This window comes from Myxocyprinus asiaticus, chromosome 19 (genome assembly GCF_019703515.2).
Source record: "Myxocyprinus asiaticus isolate MX2 ecotype Aquarium Trade chromosome 19, UBuf_Myxa_2, whole genome shotgun sequence".
Classification (NCBI taxonomy): domain Eukaryota; kingdom Metazoa; phylum Chordata; class Actinopteri; order Cypriniformes; family Catostomidae; genus Myxocyprinus; species Myxocyprinus asiaticus.
The window spans coordinates 9,522,456-9,538,928 of NC_059362.1; the positions used below are offsets into that span (position 1 = coordinate 9,522,456).

The 16,473-nt window shown below is 39.0% G+C and overlaps 2 protein-coding genes across 5 annotated transcripts in view; both read right to left on the minus strand.

Annotated features, from left to right (window-relative positions):
- Nucleotides 1–4,525: 4,525 nt before the first annotated feature.
- LOC127410081 (probable G-protein coupled receptor 139) lies at nt 4,526–9,990 on the minus strand. Its single transcript, XM_051645137.1, has 2 exons — nt 9,878–9,990; nt 4,526–6,883 (listed from the first exon to the last, which is right to left on the minus strand). The coding sequence occupies exons 1-2, from the start codon at nt 9,948–9,950 to the stop codon at nt 5,862–5,864; spliced, it is 1,095 nt and encodes a 364-aa protein (XP_051501097.1). The 5' UTR covers nt 9,951–9,990; the 3' UTR covers nt 4,526–5,861.
- Nucleotides 9,991–12,221: 2,231 nt separating this feature from the next.
- LOC127410012 (tyrosine-protein kinase fynb) overlaps nt 12,222–16,473 on the minus strand; it is a 99,676-nt gene continuing 95,424 nt past the window's right edge. For all 4 annotated transcript variants that reach the window (XM_051644992.1, XM_051644991.1, XM_051644988.1 and 1 more), the window contains one exon: nt 12,222–15,407. In XM_051644992.1, coding sequence (XP_051500952.1) covers nt 15,199–15,407 — 209 coding nt within the window. In that variant the 3' untranslated portion in view covers nt 12,222–15,198. The remainder of the gene's footprint in view (nt 15,408–16,473) is intronic.

Here is a 16,473-nt window from a genome sequence, read left to right on the forward strand (position 1 = left end):
CTTAGCGATAATAGTTGCTTTGTTGTTAAACTACTGCTAATCATTGGCAAAGAGATTTGATATTTAGGCTGCAGCAACATTACATGAAAATGTCTTTAATTGCTACTATCAACAGTTAACTATCATTTATAATTCGTTTCTTTTCTGTAAGGAGAGATTCATTACAACAGCAGAAATGTTGTATTTCAATTGAACAATATAATGAATAAAGTGTGATTCTGGTTAATGCTGCAGGCTACTGTTATGACAAAGGTTATTAGCCTATCACACTTTAGATTGGTCATTTGTAATATATATATATATATATATATATTGGTCAGAAGTTTACATACACCTTAGCCAAATACATTTAAACTCAGTTTTTCACAATTCCTAACATTTAATTGTAGAAAAATAATCCGTTTTAGGTCGGTTAGGATCACTACTTTATTTAAAGAATGTGAAATGTCAGAATAATAGTAGAGAGAATGATTTTTTTTCAGCTTTTATTTCTTTCACCACATTCCCAGTGGGTCAGAAGATTAAATACAGTCTGTTAGTATTTGGTAGCATTGCCTTTAAACTGTTTAACTTTTTGGGTAGCCTTCCACAAGCTTCTCACAATAAGCTGCCAGAATTTTGGCCCATTCCTCCAGACAGAACCTGTTTGACTGACTGTGGTTTGTAGGCCTCGTTGCTCGCACACGCTTTTTCAGTTCTGCCTGCAATTTTCTATCGGATTGAGGTCAGGGCTTTGTGATGGCCACTCCAATACCTTGACTTTGTTGTCCTTAAGCCATTTTGCCACAACTCTGTAGGTATGCTTGGGGTCATTGTCCATTTGGAAGACCCATTTGCGACCGAGCTTTAGCTTCTTGGCTGATGTCTTGAAATTTTGCTTCAATATATCCACATAATTTTCCTTCCTCATGATGCCATATATTTTCTGAAGTGCACCAGTCCCTCCTGCAGCAAAGCACCCCCACAACATGATGCTGCCACCCCCATGCTTCACAGTTGGGATGGTGTTCTTCGGCTTGCAAGCCTCACCTTTTTTCCTCCAAACGTAACGTTGGTCATTATGGCCAAACAGTTCAATTTTTGTTTCATCAGACCAGAGGACATTTCTCCATAAAGATCTTTGTCCCCATGTGCACTTGCAAACTGTAGTCTGGCTTTTTTATGGTGGTTATGGAGCAGTGGCTTCTTCCCTGCTGAGCAGCCTATCAGGTTATGTCGATATAGGACTCGTTTTACTGTGGATATAGATACTTGTCTACCTGTTTCCTCCAGCATCTTCACAAGGTCCTTTGCCGTTGTTCTGGGATTGATTTGCACTTTTCGCACCAAACTACGTTCATCTCTAGGAGACAGAATGTGTCTCCTTCCTGAGCGGTATTATGGCTGCGTGGTTCCATGGTGTTTATACTTGCATACTGTTGTTTTTACAGATGAATGTGGTACCTTCAGGTGTTTGGAAATTGCTCCCAAGGATGAACCAGACTTGTCTTGGCTGATTTCTTTTGATTTTCCCATGATGTCAAGCAAAGAGGCACTGAGTTTGAAGGTAGGCCTTAAAATACATCCACAGGTACACAGATTATGCTAAAAAACTAAATTTTCTAAAATTTAAATTTCTAAAAATGCGCATGCACATTCCCAAGTTGATTGACAGGAGATGTCTGTATCTAAAAGGTGATTGTCTCTTTTACCTGTAACTAAGGTGGGACTTCCATTCTACATCCGTTGACCATTGGGCATTCCAATTTCTCTCATTTATTTGAATAGAGGTGGCTCGTCTCTGCTAAATAGTCTCTGATTTAAAAAAGTTTCAAAGTTGTTTTCAAACATTTCAAAAGTTGCGAATGTTAAAGGGGTCATGACATGAGGAATCAAATTTTCCTTGATCTTTTGACATATAAGAGGTTATTGTACTAGAAAAACCATAATGTAAGTTTCACAACTGAAAACTTCCTCCTTAATATAAAAAGAACATTTATTTAAACCAAGCTGCAAAAATGGCTCGTTTGGAATTCATGGAGCTTGTGACATCACAAGGACCAAATACATATGCATACTGTATGCAACGCCTATTTTTCCGTCATTGCACCCTTGGCCCTGCACACTGGTGCTTAGTCAGTCACACTGGTGAAGGGGAGAGAGATTGGGCCTGTCATGGGAGATTCATCCAAAGTGGCTTACACAGGAAACCTTCATGTGCCTGTCTGGATTTAAATGTTTTTCTACATAAACATGCACAGACAGACTTCTTTGACCACTTGACACATATCTCGGCTGCTTTTAAAAGATGCAATGTCAAGTTACAGCTCTGAAGAGGAGAAGCTCTCTGTCATTCAACTGCTACCCTGCTGTTTTCAGCACAAACACCTCATAGACGCTTTCTTTCGCCCATATGCGCTATTTTTAGTTGTTGGTACGATTCAAGCTCTGCAAAGGAAATGTTACTGAAGGATGGGACAGTTAAAAACACTTGCACGTGATCGCAAAAACCTTGAGAAAACCGTTTCATTCATGAATATTTCATATGTCATCATGACTGACATGCTGACACCCTGTTTACACCGGGTGCGTCCGTTGACGCGATGCAACAGCTTGAGGCTGTCTACACCGGGCATGCCAACAAGAATTTTCTAAACTGTTTTGTAACACATAAAGGATGGGCAAGGAGGAGGAGGAAACCAGCTGAACAGTAAACATAAAGTTTAATGGTAAACTTAAAACCAACATAAACAAACATGCAGCGCGGCCACGTGCGTCTCTCTCTCTCTCTCTCGAACCGGCGCCTCTGGCCGCCACTTACCTCGCTCTCCCACTGATCAGCTAATTCAGCGCCGGCCATGCTCCATCACGGCCTGGCCATGCCCTCCTCCTCGTCACACTCCTCCCCTGCCCATCTCTGGGGGGAGATGCTGCCCTTCCGGCCGTTCTGTCAGCCGGTGGCCCACCCCGCCTCCTGTTAACCTGGGGGAAGAGACGAGGGGAGGTGTGGGGAGAGGGAAAGGGCGAGCACAGACACAGAGAGAGAGAGAGAGGAGAGAGAGACAAGAAATTGCTTGCCGGCTCCTGCACATGCTGTCGCCCGGTCCTCAACCGCTCCTCCGCCCTCTGGCGGATGCCAGCTTGCGCCTCCCCCAGCGGATGGCATCGAGTCCTCCTGCCCCTGGCAGATGGAAGCGCTCCTCCCCTTCTCGCCAGACGGCCGCAGTTCCTCCAGCTCTCGGTGGCCGGCAGCAACCCCTCCGTCCCCAGGCAGACGGCCACGGCTGCTCCCCTGGTGGATGGCAGTGGTCCGGCCACTCCCTCCTCCTTGTCACGTTTATTTGTGTTGTTGGCAGTAATAGCGCCAGCGCGTGCAGCGCAAAATGGAACGGAACATCTGTTTACCATCGGCGCGACGCAACGCACCGCAACGAACACTTCCATTGTATAATTGATTATAATGCATTCTATTGCTTTTGATGCACTGCGACTCTCGCTTCCGGTATAGACAGGGTGTGAGTGTTAACAGTGGTGCTTGAAATGAAAAGTTTAATATATTTGGATGCAATGTGTTGGATGTGTGTTATGTGTAACCCCTGACATTTAGTTTTATAATGTTTTGGTGCTTATTCAGTTTCTTCCTAATGAGTTTCAAAAATGGCTCTATTCGAGGGGCTGCATGATGTTAGCCAATCAGAACAGTGGGTGTTTACGTTGAAGTTTTAAGGAGGCCCTTAGCCCAAAACCGAGCGTTTCAGACAGAGGGCCAAAGACAGGGTGGAAAATGATCATATATTTCTAAATTATGACAAAAAACAAATGCAAAAAAAAAGTTACTAACATTATCAGTGGACCTCAGGGAAGATAATAAAACTATATAAAAAAAAGAGCATTTCATGACCACTTTAAAGCAAATGTTTAAATATTAGTTAGACAAAATTCAGCTAATTACCCTGTTTTCATAAGCCTTGTGTGAAGGTAATTATTTCCTTTGTGCAGGCTTTTATGATTAATGAACTGCATTTTGCAAACTGCTTTATCACTCAAGCTTTTCTTAGACCAAGGTATTTTCTAAGGAAGCATACAGTGAGATGTGCTTCTCTTACCCCTTTCTAAATGAAAGAACTAATTCATTATTGTGTGAAGGAAACAAATCTTATAACATCCTCTGCCTAGCAGTCAATTTCATTCCATTATCACTCTATTCATAAACATACAATGACTGTTTAGAAATAAACGCAAAGCTTAAAGCTATCGTATCAGGCTTACCAATAAGAGTTTTTTCTTCTGGGCTGGTTGGGCCAGTAGTTTAGATTTTTACTTGCCCTGCCAATATTTTCACTGACCCAAATACATACATACACAAGAAAAAAATAACAAATGAAAATCATGCATTTTATTTTTTAGCAATATATGTTTCAGTGTCCGAAAAAAATCAATATATTTCTTTCATTAAACATTGTTTTCTTTTAAAAATAAAACAATAAATAAATTATTGTTTTTAATTTGCAATAATTTTACAGCTGTGGTGTAACTCTGTGACAGCTATAAACTTCATAAACACTTTTGCTGGAACATGATGGCATACAGTGCCAAAAAATCACTGATTTGTTTACAATTTTTAAAAACATTGTTACTGATACAAATCTCTCTTGCAATTTCAACAAAAAGTCATCTATATCAACACATTATCTGACAGAGGTGATTCTCATGAAAATGTCCTGACCCTATTTTAATCTAAAATCAAAAGAAAAAAATAAGATAATATATTTTACGTATGGAAAATAAAGCCTATTTTTAGGGCCGTTCAAGTTTTTACATTGTGACATAGTATTAATGGAAAACATAGTAATCCTCCCATGTTTCTGCCTTTCATTTTTGCTGATTTTAAATGAAAAATACAACAGATTATTTTTTAACTGTAATACATTAATGAGAATCATCATTAAAAGTAATGGGAATAGTAAATGTAAAATGACCGGACACATTACAGTAACGAGAACTGGGGAGTAAAATGTGTTTAACTGTCCTGAAAATAATGTCACAATGCAAAAAATCTTAATGGTCCTAAATGTAGACTTTTTGTGTGTGTGTGTGTGTGTGTGCAAAATATATTTTCAAATATACTCTCTGAGCACTTTATTAGGAACACTATGGTCCTAATAAAGTGCCCGACGTGGTCTTCTGCTGTTGTAGCCCATCTGCCTCAATGTTCGATGTGTTGTGCATTTTGAGATGCTATTCTGCCCACTACAATTGTACAGAGTGGTTATCTGAGTTACCATAGACTTTGTCAGTTCAAACCAGTCTGGCGATTCTCTGTTGACCTCACTCATCAACAAGACATTTCTGGCACCAACAATCATGCCATGGTCAAAATCACTGAGATCACATTTCTTTCCATTCTGATGTTTGATGTGAAAATTAACTTAAGCTCCTGACCCATATCTGTATAATTTTATGCATTGCACAGCTGCCACATGATTGGCTGATTAGACAATTGCATGAATAAATAGGTGTACAGGTGTTTCTTATAAAGGACTCAGTGAGTGTATATACATTTTTTATTTATTGATTTGGGGTTAAATGTAACTAGAAATTTCTTTTGACAGGTTTCATGAGAATCACCCATATATATTTACATCAGCAGAATAAACCACAGAAAACAAAATGTTTAAGTTTGCAAGGCATAAAAACATATGTACAATGGATGTAAGATTGTTGCAACATAACAAAATAAGCTCTGGCTCAGTGGGGTGAGTGAAATTCTGGCCTAAACTCTCACACACTGGCCCCAGTCCACTGGCCATCCTATTGATGAGTCCTGCTGTATTTTTTTATTTTTTGTCAAGTTCTTCTCTAGTCCACAAGAAATCACAGGCTTAGCTCCCCTCGGTTCTTCTTAGCCTCGTAAGGACAGCGTGGACAGGATCTATGATCAGCGTCTCTTTGTGGTCCACCACTGAGAAGACCTTCACCGTCCTGGTTGTCTGGTTAAGGACTGAGCTTGGTTCTCTGGTTCTAGCCTGGCAGGTCAGTGTGTTCACCAGCTCCTGCCTGAAGCTCCTACTGACCATGCAGTAGAGCAGGAAGTTGGTGGTTGAGTTTAGGTTCTGCAGCATGTTGGCCAGATCGCTAATAATATTGATGGTCATGCTGTAGTCACTGCGGTCAAACTCCCTGTAGTTGTATTTTGTGCGAAGGATGCAATACGTAACAAATCGAGGAAGGCTTAGGACCACAAATGCTATGGAGACCGTCCCAAGCAAAAGGATGGTGCGTCGGACTATGCCACGTGTATTTGTACCCCTGATTGCCCTCCGCTCCTCCTTGGTGAACAGCTGACTGGAACAGATCAGGTGATGTGCAATCAACGAGTTAAAAATTATGATGAGAACAATGGGAACTCCACCTGAAAGAAAAGTGGTGACCCAGACCAGAACCGTGGCATACATCGCATCCCTATAGCGACACCGCGGTACAGTGATATTCTGTCCTTTGATGGTGATATTAGTTGGCGTGACCGTATTGATCCAGCTCATGGGAACTGATGCAATGTGAGACAGCAGTATAATAGTCACGCAGATGAACAGAGCAGTTCGGGCCTGGTGGAATCGTTGTTTGGCTATAGTAATGCTCAGAACCAGATAGCGCTCTATGGTGAACATCACGACTATCCAGGATGAGCTGTACAGGGCACCGTACTGCAGTACGCCCATTATGCCACACCATGGTTGGGAGTGCCAGAAGGGCTGGACCTGCAGGAAGACAAGACACAGGTCCAGAAGGATCACCCACACCAAGTAGAAGGTATCCACCAAAGCTAGGCAGCCCAGGTAAACAGTTGCAGTCTCTGACATGCCGCATTTACGGAAGCAGATCATGTAGCAGGTGAAGAGGTTGGCTGGAGAAAGATAGGAAATGAAAAGCTTAATTCTGTTTTAAACCCATAATAGGAACCAAAGTTCTGAATAACTGAACCAAAACTTAAAAGTCTGTGTTTACAGACTGTAAAAAAAATGTGATTCTCAAGGCACTATTTAGGATTCCTCAGATGCCACAAATGGTGCCCTTAAAATCTTTTCTTACAGTGTTTTCTTATATTTTACAATGTTTTAAAGCCTTAAATTTTGTTTTGTGGCTTTTATGCTGCCTTCATGTGCTATCGGAATTATCCTGCTTCCCACTTCTGAAGTTTTAATTACGAGTACATCGCGTTCAAGTGCTTTGTTGTCGGAAAAACAGGAAACACTGACAACACCAGGTTTAGTCAGACAGCTTGCTGACGATAATTGAATTTTGGTCAAATACAAGCTATTTTCATGGTGTAAAAATGTACAACATGTTAAAAATGGTTGCTGATATACATAAATGAGTATGACCGAAACGGCAAATGTTAACAATTAGCTGTATTTAGAAAAATAAATAAAATCTGTCATTCACTACAGCAACCATACTCTCCTCCACCATGTTGAATGTTTACGACTCCTCCCATCTCGGAAACTCTGGTATCAAAATTATCTCAGAGTTTCCTAATCGTAATTAAGACTTGAGGTATCGTTCATGTGCAACTTCCGAGTGGGAAACTCGTATTTACAATAATTCCGATTGCACGTGAAGGCAGCATTAGTCTTGATTTATTAGCTTAAGGCTATATGCTAGTGTATAAGCTGACAAAATCACAACCTTGTCTCATAGAAACATGTAACTATACTTACATTTTGCAAAATAATTTTTTTGTCACTTGTACGTATCGTGACGTTTTCCTGGTGAATTTAACAATAGAGGCGCTACAACAACCATTACTTTATTCACTTCAAAACACTTACGCTTACTATACATATAGCGCAGAACTTGTAAGGTGATAAACTTTAAAATTACATAACTACCTACATTTATAGGCTTATTCGTGTGATAAAGTTGCGTAGTAGCTGAACTGATAGAGCATTGCACTTAAGGTTTAGGGTGGGGGGGGTTTGTTTTTTAAAAACTTGATAGAGCATTAACCTTTAAAAACACATCGGTTTTAGAGAACATAAAAGTCGCTTTTAGCGCCACACAGTGGACATTTCACCTCAAAACTACCGCGATACACATAACGTACCACGTATGTCATTTGTCAAAAATGTCGCCATATTTTCTTTTAATAGTCTTCAATAGTAAGTAGCAAATGATGTTCATGGCTATTCAAACTACAGCCTATTGGCAATAAAAAAAGAGGGGTGGGGGCTAGGAAATACAGAACATCAACACAGGAAAGAAAACTGCACTAGTCAATAAATTTCATTGGGGTCTTTAACATCCGTTTCACGTTGTGTAATCACAAGTGGACAGGCCTAAATATGATATTAATGATCACTAACATACTGTATGTTGGTTGCCCGCTGTAAAAAATCCAAGTTTCATTGTGTCAGACAAACTAATTAAACTACCTAATGTAAAACAATTTGAGAAAAAAACTTTTATGCAATTCAGTGTGATCAACTTTTAAAACAGCGAGAACATACAATGTAAAGTTGCGTCTTAATACCAATAATCCCTTGTGCTTGAATGTATTAAATTGTGTTTGATTTAAAGCATGGCGACATATGAGGACATGCAACTAATTGTTGTTTAAAATTAACAGATGGTTTTGCTTTATTTTTGTGTTTTTACTTTTCATGATGTTTTGCTGTAAAACCTTTTTGTTTATAGTCACGACCAGGGTGTTTAGTGTTCACTTTGATGAAGTTCCTTCAGATTTCAGTTGACTTAAAGGTGCACTCAGTAACTTTTGTCTTTGTGTCATCTTGGACTTACACTGACACCTAGTGGCTTGGATGCAGCATCATTTAAAAATCAGTAGTTTTCAGTTTCAGATAATGTTGTAGAAATTTAATATTCACAGTCAGCCATGATTACTTTAATCCACAAGTGAAAGTGTCAAATAACAGGATGGTTACTGAGAATAAATGAGTAGTATTCGGCTGGTCATGTGATTCTAACATGGCAGCCCCCATGTGCGGACCCTCTCCATGTAGAATAAAACAGCTTTTATAAGGTTACTGATATGACTGGAGTCTTCATTTTAATGTGAGTGCTCATGACTTTCTACATATATTGCAAAATTACAATTCATGTATTTAGGAGTTCAACTTTTTTAATGAGGAAAACATTACTGAGTATAGCTTTAACTTTTTTTTTTAATGTTTTAGCAGTGATCGCCTACACTGCTTTTAAAATTAGCCCAACTAAGTAGTATTCTGGTAGGGCTGACACATGATCTTTAGTGGAAATGGAATTCTGCTTAACTAAGAATATCATGTTCCAAACACTCAACTTTCTAAACTGGGAAAACACTATATTTATGCTTAGCTAAACTTAAAAATGCAAGCTTGTTGAACTTGGGTATACTTGTAGACATCACTGTAATTTCTGAGTTGGTTGGACTTCATTTAACTAATTTGACCTTACAGTAAGTTAAAACTTAAAAAAAGCCCTAAAGCTGGTTGCCAATTATTTATTTATTTATTTTTATTATTATTTTTTCTCAGCTACTGATTTTTTACAGTGCAGAAATGCATGTGGCCACATCACATTTGCAGTATAAATGCTAATGCGCCCTGGACAACGAGAACGATCACTTTCTTATCTAATACACAGTCATTGCTCCAAAACAATGTAAACTTTGCCAGATATGTATAGTTTTTAAAGAAGGATGGGAAACAAAGTTATGTTAAGTGGTGAAATTGTCACAAATTGTAGAAATTAATTTATGTGAAGTCTAACAGGTTTAAAAGTCTCAGAGGTTCTTTTGTGACAAAGAGCTGTCCTTGGCCAATGGCCAACCCCACCCTGCCAACCCCACCCCTTCTTTACCTTCAAGTGTTCCTGCCTCAGAAGCTACTGAATTACTAACCTGGTATTCCCATAATGCACAGTAGAGGGTAGTACACCTTCTGAACAGCAATTAAGACATTTACCCCGTCCATTGTCCGCACATCAACACTCAGGCAGGCGAACAGGAAGACATAATAACTGCCATGTGTTAAGGAGATAGATGTAAATGCACTATAGATAGATATGCATGTTATGCATTTTGATTATAACCATGTAAAAATGTACACACATTGCAGCCAAAAAGAAAAAATAAATTAAAAAAAAAAATAGATAAGGTCTTATTTGTTATCACAGAACATGTGCGAAAACACAATCACATACTTCAAATTCATAAATACATTTATTTAGGAGAGTTGATACTTAAGGTATCACAGCAGGCTATATTATGGAGACGAGAGATGTTCCATTTTTTTCCCCCTTTGAACTAACCAAAAACTACAGCAGGTATATCACAAGATTATTCATCATAACAGTGATTTACTGGAGGTGTTTCATAAAGTTATAATTTACACAAAATCATTTACTCCCCCTCATTCCAAACATTCGTTTTCATTCTACCTTGCATCTCCTATTGTGTCCAGCGGAGGAAAGTAAGTAACACGAGTTTGGAACAACATGAAGGTGAGATAATGAGGACAACAGTTTTGTGTGTACTGTCCCTTTAAGTAAAATTTCAAGGGTAAACCCTAAGGACAGCTATTAATCTTAATTGACAATGACAAAGTAATGTAAAAACCTTAAAGCAACATTTTTAATGTTCCTCGCATATCCGGTTATAAATCTGATATCTAATAGTACAAACACTAATTAAAATGAAAATTGTTTTAGACATTTCACAAAATCCTCCTTATAAACCATAATAGTGTAATATATTGATATAACTTATTGCCCCCAGGGTAATTGTCTCAGTACAGCCTATATAAAGAATACAATGCTGGTGTACTTACAGCAGTGGATGTAACAGTGTCAGGATCTATACTGATGACTGCAGTCAAAGAGCAGATATGAGTTGTATGAGCTATAAGAGATCACTCTGAACAGATGTTCAGGTAGGAGGGCTCATGTTCAGCACACACACACACACACACACACACTCTTTTATACTGATGATATTATCTATCCCCTAACTGGACCCCTATAACATAACCCCTTACAGAAACCGTTTTGCATTTTTCGTCTTTCATTGTGACATTACTTAGTGTTTATTAAGTCATTTTTCTTGTGGGATATTTGGATGGTCCCAACAATGTTACCAATACCACCAAAACCTTAAAAACGGCACTGGCACTCTGCTTCCCTCTAGTGATCATAGAGCACTGGACAAGGGGAGAAATACAGCTAGAGAGTCAATATTTAACCTTTTACAAATTATGTCCTGTGAAATATTTGTCATTTTATACTATGAATATTTAAAGATGCTTTAAGCAATTATTATTATTATTATTATTATTTTGGAATAACACGCATAAAATGTTGCAACTACATGACAGATATGACTGAAATGGGTGTTGTGAGAAATCACACCTGTCTTTATGACAGAACTAGGCTCTGTAAAAGGCAAGAAAGAGTCAGGGGAGCCTGTCAGTAATTTTGAATGTTAGGGGTTGCTGTCATTGGGTTGGCTGACATGTCTTTGGAGGGCGGGGTTTTGATCAGCAGATCAGCAGTTACAGAAATACTCAAACCAGCCTGTCTGGCACCAACAATCATGCCATGGTCCAAATCACTGAGATTAATTTTTTTTCCCCATTCTGATGGTTGATGTGAACATTAACTGAAGCTCCTGACCCGTATCTGCATGATTTTATGCACTGCACTGCTGCCACACAATTGGCTGATTAGATAATCACATGGATGATTGTTGGTGCCAGATGGGCTGGTTTGAGTATTTCTGTAACTGCTGATCTCTTGGGATTTTCACACACAACAGTCTCTAGAATTTATTCCAAATGGTGCCAAAAACAAAAAACATCCAGTGAGTGGCAGTTCTGCGGATGGAAACGTCTTGTTGATGAGAGAGGTCAACAGAAAAGATTGGGTCGAACTGACAAAGTCTATGGTAACTCAGATAACCGCTCTGTATAATTGTGGTGAGAAGAATATAATCTCAGAATGCTATTCTGAGATGCGGGTTGACACTGTTTTGGCTCAAGAGGGGGACCTACACAATATTAGGCAGGTGGTTTTAATGTTGTGGCTGATCGGTGTGTGTATGTATATATATATATATATATATATATATATATATATATATATATATATATATATATATATATATATATACTGGCAGCCAAAAGTTTGGAATAATGTACAGATTTTGCTCTTATGGAAAGAAATTGATACTTTTATTCACCAAAGTGGCATTCAACTGATCACAATGTATAGTCAGGACATTAATAATGTGAAAAATTACTATTACAATCTGAAAAAAAAAAAAAATTCAGAACTCATTGAACATTCTGTTATGTGCCCTTTTGAGTCATTTTGACTGGACGGCCACTTCTAGGGAGAGTAGCCACAGTACTAAATCGTCTCCATTTATAGACAATCTGTCTAAATGTGGACAGATAAATATCTAAACTTTTTGAGATAACTTTGTAACCCTTTCCAGCTGTATGCAAAGCAACAATTCTTGATTGTAAATCTTCTGAGATCTCTTTTTTGCAAGTCATGGTCCACATTAGCAAATGTTTCTTGTAAATAGCAAACTGAAAATGTTTGAGTGCTTTTTATAGGTCAAAGTAGCTCTAACCCACACCTCCAATCCTGTTTCATTAATTGGATGCCAGATTTGCCAACTCCTAACTCTAATTAGCTTTTGTTGATGACATTAGCCAAGGGGTTTACATACTTTTTCCCAAACTACACTGTGAATGTTGAATGATGTATTCAATATGTACAAGAAAAATTCAATAATTTGTGTGTTATTAGTTAAAACAGATTGTGTTTGTTCATTATTATAACATACTTTTTCTTTCCACTGTAACTTAATTAAGTCATTAACTGTAATCTGATAACAAGAATTTAAAATGCAAAGTGTTACACTAATTAAAAAAATAATAATTAAATTGCAATAACTAATTACTTTGTAATCAGATTACACTGTGCTAATAAATAATAGCACACAACACTGAAGCAAAACTGAAGGCTCATTTCTTTGACAGTAATTAGTGTTTATAACAGGATGAAGAAAGAGTAATAAAGCTTGTCAAGTGTGTAAAATATTGTACTTTTTATTTCCAAATGGGAAATGAGTTAACAAAATGGGCTGTTAAAAAAAATGGGAATGGCAAAGATAATTTTGAGGCTGTTACTGACACACAGTACTGTTAAACCAAACGCATAACTCAATAAACAATATGTGTGAGTCATTTAAAGGCGTTTTGATGGGCACTGCACAAACCAACGAGGGAAAATGCTACTTTGCAATGTTCCCTTGTAAATCCAAACAGGTCATCATATATCTATGTTAGGTTAATTTAAATACTTTATGACAAAAAAAAAAAAAAAAATAAATCTTAAGACTAAAAGTATCCTCCATCGAGAACAAAATATACGGCGCATGAATACTGAGGTGTGTGAGGATAAGGACTGGTTGTCGTGGCAACCCCTGAAGGGCATTAGAACCAGATTCTCCCTCTTTCACATGGAGCAAACAGAAAATCAAGTAACACTTTCGGAACAGCTGTCTAAGTGTCACTAAGACTATGTCGGAAACTGAAAGCAGCTGCCTTGCTCAATCACTGCCCAGTTGATCAATGACAAACAGGGTGTGACGAGGAGGGTGTGGGCGGGACGTAAGGATGGACGTCTCCGGCTCCTCTTCATCCCTCTCCCGGCTGATTGGGGTAATTCAGCACCAGGCGTCCATTCTTACAGCCCGGCCATGCCCTCCTCATCACACAGGGCTTTGTATGAAGGTAAAGGACCTCCTAAAGAAACCGATTTCAGACTTCAAAGGCATTGTATCATCATGTCTAATGATTTAAAAGAAATTCAAGGGGGCTTTAGAGATAACCAAGCAAATACTTTGATTACAATGCTTATTTCTGTGTAGAAAGACAATTATAATTTGGATTTATGATCTAAACACAGACTGGACTGAACTATTATGAACGATTTTATGAAATCCCTATGGAAAAAAAATTACTTGCAAAAAACTTACAAAACAAAAACAGCTGAAAAAGTGGACGGGCACTGATGCACTCTCTTGCAGTCTGACACATTTCAGAATGCAATGGCACACAAAATCAAGCATGTGTAGCTAGAAGCACTGGAGCTTATCATACTTTCATAGAGTTTGTTTCAAGACTTAGTAGACATGATGTTACGCAAACACTGAATTCCAATGTGCCTTGATGCCTACCTCCGTATACAGCCTGAGAAGGCAGTATTTTTCAGATTTCAGACACAGCCTTAGTATGGGGAAACAAGACCATTAGAATGAGAATATACAATTCTCCTCCACCATGGAAAAACATTCATATTCCTCTGGTACAATACTGATACAAACCTGTAAATGGGACTTGTTTCGTCAAGTGAGTGAGCAAGTGGCGGTATGCTGAAATATGGCAGTCCTTGACATTTGGCCGCATATTACAAAACTGTAACGTACATCATTTGTAAAATAACTGTACTTTGGAGAGGACAAAGTTCTCACAGATTAACAAAGTGTCAACTCAATTTAGCATCTTAATAAGCATTGTAATTAAAACAAAAATAAATTAATCTGAGGAATTCAATTCTCTTGCAGGTTGAGTCTGCAGACATTTTAAAACCACTAGACCATAAAGACGCTCTGAATCTTTATTCTTCTGTCTGAGCACGATATCACAGCAAAGGTGAGAACAAATTAACCGCAAACATTCCCAAGACCCAAACATTACGAGCAGACACAGAGACCTGAAACAAAGTTTGACGAAAAATCCTTCATAGAGGTTCACGCTTCACAAACATCGGCTTCCTCAATGTGACCATAATTGCTACTTTGCAAAGCAGAAAAAAAGAAGATGAGCGGGGAGGGGGGGGGGGGGGAACAAAACATGACTGAAAACAAACCAAAAAATAGACCATAAACAAGCATCTCGTATTTACACTGAATACAGGCAGTTCATATCATTATAATAGGAATGGTCTAAACCCTGAACATTACCCTCCAAACATTGCCCACAACCCCAGTTCACTCTTGTATACACCCGTCAAGTTGCAAAGTCTTCAGGTGTGGGATCACAGGGAAAGTAACAAGAGTTTAGGTGAATCTGTATATTCTTCCAGACAGGAGGGCGAAGGGGGGCGTTAGAGACGCCCTGGGCGGGAGGGTGAGATGTGGGTGCTGGGTGTTTATAGGTTATCTCCGGGCTGATATTGAGGTTCAGTCGCGGTGAAGTAATCCTCAAGGAAGGCCTGCAGGTACTCGAAAGTGGGTCGCTCTTCTGGGTCTTTCTTCCAGCACAGAAGCATCAGGTCGTGTAGAGAGCTAGGACAGTCCTGAGGACACGGCATTCGGTAGCCACGTTCCACTTGTTCCAGCACCTCCCTGTTATTCATGCCTACCAAAAACAACAACAGAAATGCAAACTCAATAAGACTGTTCATTTTAAAGGCTATAGCAAAGCCCCAACTGACAGGTAGTTTCTAGGGCAATACTAAATGGCCTTAAGATGGTTGCTTACTGGCCCAAGTCAAAAGAGACCATCCCAAAGTCTCTATGACATCCTGATGCCTAGATATGTGTGGGGACCTTTTCAATAGAAGTCTATGGGATTTTTCTGCTCACTTTTCATCTGCCGAGCCGGCATTTACAGTGCCTACAGAAAATCATCATACGTCTTTGGAATATTCACTTTTTTTGTCTTACAGCCTGAAATCAAAACATTCAAGCTCTATTTACAAATCCAGTAACTAAAAAAAGGCAACAGTTCTAAAAATGTATGAAAGATGAAAAACTAGAGTAACAGGGTTTGAAAAGTGATCATACCCCTGGATTAAATACATAGTAGAGCTACCTTTTGCTTTAATGACAGCCATGTTTGTTTGGATATGTCTCTACTAGATTCGCGCACCTAGATTGGGGAATATTTGACCATTCCTCAATGCAGATTTGTTTGAGTTCAGTCAAATTGTGGGGTGAGCAGCGATTGACTGCTCTCTTCAAGTCCATCCACAGGTTTTATATTGGATTCAGGTCAGGGCTCTGACTTGGCCACTCAAAGTCTTTGACCTTCCTGTCTTTAAAGGGATCGTTTACCCAGTATGCGCATTCACGAGAGGGCTGAGGTTACACGGCCTTTCCAGCGATGGCATGGCAACGTTCTATTCATTGCAGCAGACGCTCACTCCCTCTGTTGGCATTGCCTACATGTGCATCACCATGTCTCCAGAGCTCTCTGTCTCTCTGAGGCTTGTTGTTGTATCTCCTCTTCTCCTCTTCAATCAAAATCTTCTAACATCTTTGTTTAAATTTGCTTCAATTTGTTTACGGCATTCGGTCTGTACAGCGTTTCTCCTACTCAGTTGTAAACAGTGCTGCTCTTCTGGGTGAGTCTCGCATGCGTCACTTCTCATGTGAACATACCAACGCCAATACTTCACACGAGAAACCGTGTGACCTCAGCC